Consider the following 6,627-nt stretch of genomic DNA (forward strand, 5'->3'; position numbering starts at 1 on the left):
ATCATAGAATCATGAAATCATTTAGCTTATAGACGTGATGCTCTGGGCACAGGAGTGTAAATATAAATATGGTGGAGGTTGTTGCCAATACACTGAGTGGTATGTCTGCTGGTTTGCCCACAACTGAATGACATGGCCTGGGTTCTGACATTTTGACATGCGTGACTGGGTTGTCATCTTCCTAACCTGCTTAAATTGTGTGTTTTGTCTGTCTTTTTGCAGGTGAACGTTGGCTTGCTTGGCATGAGCTTCCTGGGTTTCTGCCTTCCAATCTACCTGGTCTGCTACAGACGCAGGCTAGAGAGAGAAAAAAAACAGAAGATGGATGATGCCAAACTTTTCTTCAAAATCAATGGCACTCCCAATGAGGAAGCCTTTGTTTAAACTGGTGCTTCAAATACAACCTCCCCTGTACATGTTCCTACCACACCTGTGGGTTCTACCTGTGGTGTAAGCCAGGCTTCTTGTCTCCTGGCTCTGCCAGTCTCTGCTCATCACTGGAGTGAGGACTGAACATCATGACTGAGCTTTTCTCAGATATATGGCAGGAGGAGACTTCCCACTCCTTTCTCCAGAACACAGGACAGTTTTCCTTTTTATAGAGGCCACACAGATTTTGTGTCTGAAATTATCCCCTGATCACGCTCTCCAGCAGTAGAGCCTCTGCATAGGAAATTGAGGAGAGAAGGAATAGAGGGAAGAGGGAAGAAAGACCATAAGTTGAGTTGGCAAATGTAACACACTGGAGTCTGTCTTCTTCCCCTCTTCCCCCAGCCTTGGCTGACATTGTCTCAGATGCAAGCTGCACTCTCCTCCCTCACTGAGGCTTCATAATGGTCTTTCTGCTTGATGTGTAGCTGGACCCAGTGGTTTTAACTGTCTATCCAGACATACCCCAGACTGTTTCTGAGGCAGGGAAGGGGTTTTTATTCCTATGTGTATGAGCGCAGCTTCAGTGTATTGCTAAATGTTGGCTGCTAGCACTGACAGCTCCTTTTATTACTGCAAATGACACAGACTGTGAGCAACGGATCTGCCTTCCACACTGAAATGAAATGTCTAGTGGACTGCTTGTTCCTAGACCAAGTCTTCAAAGGCCTGGAATTCTTCTTCCCAGCCTGGAAACCACCTGTATGTGTTTTTAAACTGTCTGAAGTCCTGGAACCTTTGAGATAAGAATTGGATCTTGTTTACTGATGAAGTGCTTTGAGACTTGTTGCCTTTTGCCTCTTCTTCCCTCTGACGTGACCCCAGGAGGGGAGCAGCAGCATGTATTTAGTAAAGTGGAGAAGCTCCTTGGAGCTGGGTTCTGGGGCTCAGAATACCTTGGTGTTCAAGTGTCATGAGCTGACTTGCAGTTGAAAAGAACAGAACACTCCTTTGTGTCTGGTAACTGGATCCTGTGGACACATGGCAGGGTGATGCAGTGATGTAATTCTTCCTCTAGCCATAGCTTATTTACATTGTCCCGATAATAGCCCCCAAGCTGCTGAACACCAGGTTACTGTGACTGACCAAAAAGCTGCTGGTTTGGCTGTATTAAGAGCCTTCTACAATGTTCATGCTCTGTCTGGACAGAGTACGTGGTGATTGATTGTATGGTGAAGCTGACTTCCTGAGCAATATATGTGGGTAAGGGTGCCCCAGGCCTGTTTACCATGGAGGAAATAGAAAGGGAATTCTTAACTTGCTTATTTTTATAGTGGTTTTCCCAAGTCTTGTTTAAAGTTGACATTTCTGCCCTTAACCTTCTTGTTGAGGTCAGTAGCTCAGCCTCTGTAGCCTTGTGACTGGTGTTAACCATTTGGATCTGCTCAGAGCAGGACTGTGCAGCGTTGAGGATGAACATCAGTGGGTGTTCAGCAGCGCCTGCGCTGGGCTGAGCTACTGGCTGCAGGAAGGTTATAAATAAAAAATTTAATCTGGGGCAGAAATAAAACAGTTACGAAGATGTCGTGGTGGTGCTTTCTGAACGCTGAGCTCCTGCATTACTGCAAAGCGTGGCAGGGGGTAAGTCATTCAACTTCTTTCTGTCTGATTGGAAAACTACAAGACTTGCTCACTGCCCTGTTAGCTCTAAGATGGGGATTAGAAACAACAGTGCACTTGGACCTTCCTTGGAGAAATTACCTGGAAATTGGCCAGGCCTTCACCTTTCTGAAGGAGCAAGCTTGGTGACCTCTTGCACGGAGCCTTGGCTGGAAGCCCTGCGAGGTCCCTGGCTGGTGGCCTTGCCAGCGCAGGGCGAGGAGGCAGCTTTGTGGGACGGCAGCACCATCTCCAGCCACCACCTCTGGTCAAGCCTCCTGCGGGCAGTTCAGATGCGACTCCACTCCATGATGGTACCTCTTAGTCTTCAGTCACTCGGTGGGACGTGACTTGCCACTTGAGTATTTAACACATCTGTGGAATTTTTTTTTTAATGTGTTGCCTTTATTAAATGTGTGTGTTTCAAGACAGCCTTCTTGCCTGCTGTCAACACTTCAATCTTCTAGAAATTCTTGTCTTTTGTTGGCCTCTATCTTTGGTGATGATTTAGTGACCTTATGAGCTTTTATTTCTTTTGTGTCGAGCAATAATTAAGGAGGTGGGGTTTTGATTCATTTTCCTGTTCACCTGGCATTATCTCAAGTAACATTTGGAGACCTACCAGCAGTGGCACAGCTTGCTGAGATTTCCAGAGGGCTTTCTGCAGATTTCTGCATTTTGTATTACTATACTCGCTCCTAAATATTTTGAGATGATTCATACTCTTGCTCAGAGATATTCGTGACATGACAATGACAGATTAAGCATCTTTTTTTTCACTAAGAGCTCAGATGAGTGAGTGGCTGAGCCACAGTCCTCACAGTCACAGTGTCTTAAAATAGAGACAGCTGTTGGAGGGTGTCTGTACAAACGCAGCATTGCTTCCACCTCCCTTTCAGAATACTGAACGTCATAACTTCCACTCTTGCATTGTTCACATTCTTGATACAAATGTCTTTGCAAAATGGTAAAATACAGAGAATGGCACATTTTCACGAAGTCACAGTGGAGATTATGCTGCCTTTGAAGTATGTGCAGCTAAATTAAACAAAGAAAGCCCTTTCATTCCTGCTGTCTACCTCCCTGCTGCAGTTCCCAGTTTGTTAGGAATATCCTCTAACCCAGTTTCATCTGATAAAATGGTGGATGAATGTGCTTACTGTCTCTGCTGCTGTGCCATGGTGTCCAGAAGCTGCTGGTCAGCTCTGAGGAACAGAGCTCATGCCTTCAAGTCAGTTTCAGGCTGTTTGCAGCTGGAGTTTGCCTTTGGCTTGCGATCACCAGGACTAGTGGGTACACAATGAGGTTTTAGTTATTGGGCTGAACAGGCGAAGGGGAGCTCTTCCTCATGCAGTGTGAAGTCAAACTATGGAATCTGTTGCTGTAGAGCACAGTGGGAAATAGAAGTGTTTGGTGTTTGGTTTTTTTTTAAAAAAGGGGCTGGTTAAACAATGGTCTGATGCATCCACTGACTCAGGGAGATTTTAAGTAGCTGTAAATAAGGAAGTTATGCCAAGGAAATATTACTTTTCTTCATGCTCTGTCTCTTAAGAATTGGTCAAAGATGGAGAAAATATATGCTAGGCTAGGTGAAACACCGGTCTGATCTTGTGGGGTTTAATTTACTCTGACAGGTGTGAACCCAACTAATTTTAAAAGCAGTCTCAAATTTATCTATCAAAAAAAGAATATTTGCATGCAAGATGTTCGAATACTCTACTGATTGTGGTAGAACTGCTTCAATGCTGCTCCTCCTGCAGGGGTGATCCCCGCAGAGGACAGAGAATTCTGGCTTCAGCCTCCTCTGAATGTTGTCTTGCACAGTGCAGAAACAAACACTGCTGGGCTGGTCCTTTTATACATGATTGTTCACAGGCAGTTTGCCTTGTTCTTTGATGCTTAAGGAAATGTAATTGTGGATTACATATGTTCGGAGTGGAAAACAGCAGTGCTGCTTTCTGGCCAAGTGATGCAGGACCAAGAAAATTCCTGATGTTCTCTTCTATGTGCGTGAGCCACCTTGTGGAAAAAATTAAGAGGCTACCAAAGAGCCACATCAATTTAAATCAATAATACATTTACCTGTATAACTCAAATGTAGATCAATGTGTTTTAACTACTTTCATAACTTCTAAATACTAGAATTTGTAGGTTGTGGGTGTTTTGGTTTTTTGGTTTTTTTAATGCCCCTTGTACCATTTTACCCTCATCCATATGAGATGTGCAAGAAGGGTGGTGATTGGAAATGCCTCATCTCCTCTTGTAGGAGCATCCCCAACTGAATGTGATGAAGCAGAAACCTGATCTGTGAGTACCTGCTGTTTGTAGGAGCCCTCAGAGTCAAGGGTGTTGCTGTGTAAAGGTGATGGCACCTTCTGGAAACATGCATCTGTATTAATATGCATCTGTATTAAAAAACAACAACAACAAAACCACAAACAAAAAAAACCCAACAGAGTGATCAAGGGAGTGCAACAGTTTTTTCCTTTCACTAATCTGTCGCTACCTAACCCCCATCAACAGGGTCTTCTACAGCACTAATGTAATGGTGGCAGAGAAAATCTGTGCTGTTTTGCTTAATATACACTTATAACTTTATTTAGTTACTGCCACAGAGTATCTGGATCCTTGAGATGAAACTGGACTGCAAAAAAAAAAAAGCAAATCTTGCTGAGACTCCAATTTAACTGCAATGCTGCTACAGCGATTGAAATGTTTAACTCCCACGCCAAAGCCTGGCCTCTTCACACTCTGTCTACAAAGGAAAATTGTAGGAGAATGAGATTTTAACTAAGTCAGTGAATCACTAAGATGTTTTGAAGTAGATTTCCCTATTGTCAGGCTGAAGAATTTGAAAATGTGCCACAAAATATAAAGCGGATACTGTAGGGTAAAAAACCTGAAATCTTTAAAACTACAAGTTTTGTTACTTTTTTTTTCATTTGAGTCTTTTCTGCATCTGTAGAGCTCTTGGTATTCCCTGCTTCCCAGTTTAGAGGTGCAAAGTATTCATAATGAAACTGATAGGAAGGGACTGTTTTGGGTGTTTTGTGTTTTGTTAGTTTGCAGAGGTGTGTGTCGGGTTTTTTTTCTCTTTGTCCTTTTTTTTTTTTTTTTTTTTTTTTTTCTCCAAAGCCACTTCTGATTTATATTTCCCAATGTTATGTTCTTGGGAACAGCTGAAACAATGATGTATTATGTAGGTGCGTTCTTACATGTTAATTATAAACCCTACAGGTTCTTGTTTTTCTACCTGTGCTGCTCAGCCTGCCTCTGCACAATCTGTTTTTTATCAAGTGTCCTGTGCTCCACGTTGTCATCCTGCTCATCACTTCCTTGTGCCTGACCCGCTGTCACTTGCTTTTTATTCCTGGGACAATCCCCTTTTTCAGAAAGCGCCCTTTTTTTAACCTGAACAGCATTAGGCTCCCCTACATCGTCATGTTCACATTTATTTTTTTGTAGTGTGTTTGTTGAACTGTAAGTGTAAGCTCTTTGGGGCAGGCCTGTGTCATCTCTCCTGTGTTTGTAACGTGATGTGCATTCTTGCAGTACTAACTAAAAATAAATGCGGTATTAAGTTAATCATCAGTTCTCCTGACCATAATAAAGGTATCGCTTGGTTCCTAATGAGACTATGTGAGCATGAATGCTTTACACGGTGTCATCTGCGAAATTACTTGGCTGCATGTTGAATGTTTCCTTGACTCTCTTCTCTAGGTTAGGAGCTAACAGCCTGATTTTGATTAATCTGAGAAAATTTTAATCACAATTTTTTTTTTTAAATGTAAACAGCAGGTTGAGAAACAGACCAAACTCAGTTCTACAGGGTGAACTGGTATAAAATAGTGAAAGATGAACAACTCTGGCCTTAGGTGGGAATGCAGAGTGGCAATGGGAAAGCTGCATATTTGTGTTATCCATGCTTGAGCCTGGTGATGCTAAATGTACGACATTTTATTTTTACTTTCAAATAAAGACAATCCTTGCTCTGTAAGTCCAGGGACAAACTAGTGAAACTAGTGCTCTTTAGCTGTTTTTTTGTTGAGTACAGGTCATATATAAGGGGTTTTGCCATTGTCTTCCGCTATTTGGGATTATTCTTAATGCCAAATACAGCCGGGCTGGCTGAAAATGAAAGAGGACTTGAAAATGCTGTAAATCATGACGTGGTGACAAGGTGGAGCCTGATTCCCTGAAGACACATGCCATCTGACTGCAGCCTTGGTCGTAGAATTGCAGGATGGTTTGGGTTGGAGGGACCTTCCAAGCTCATCCAGTGCCCCCCCCGCCATGAGCAGGGACATCTGCACCAGCTCAGGTTGCTCAGAGCCCCGTCCAGCCTGGCCTGGGATGTCTCCAGGGATGGGGCATCCACCACCTCTCTGGCCAACCTGGGCCAGTGTTTTATTATACCAGCTATTTGCGTTCATGCCCATGTTGTTCACCAGCCCTCCTTCCCCCTCCCCTCCACAAAGCGAGGGGCTTTTAGTCACAGACCAAACGTGCCACAAACCCCCAGGAGTGTGTGAGTGTGAGGATGGAGCCAGGCTCTTCTCGGTGACAACCAGTGATAGGACAAGGGGCAATGGATACAAA

The 6,627-nt window shown here is 43.6% G+C and overlaps 1 protein-coding gene across 2 annotated transcripts in view; it reads left to right on the forward strand.

Annotated features, from left to right (window-relative positions):
• Positions 1 to 2,487, forward strand: part of SLC43A2 (solute carrier family 43 member 2) — a 29,949-nt gene extending 27,462 nt beyond the window's left edge. For both annotated transcript variants that reach the window (XM_065646846.1, XM_065646845.1), the window contains exon 14: positions 223 to 2,487. In XM_065646846.1, the coding sequence (XP_065502918.1) occupies positions 223 to 384 (162 nt within the window). In that variant the 3' untranslated portion in view covers positions 385 to 2,487. The remainder of the gene's footprint in view (positions 1 to 222) is intronic.
• The last annotated feature ends 4,140 nt before the right edge of the window (positions 2,488 to 6,627 follow it).

Source organism: Caloenas nicobarica, chromosome 17 (assembly GCF_036013445.1).
Source record: "Caloenas nicobarica isolate bCalNic1 chromosome 17, bCalNic1.hap1, whole genome shotgun sequence".
NCBI lineage: Eukaryota > Metazoa > Chordata > Aves > Columbiformes > Columbidae > Caloenas > Caloenas nicobarica.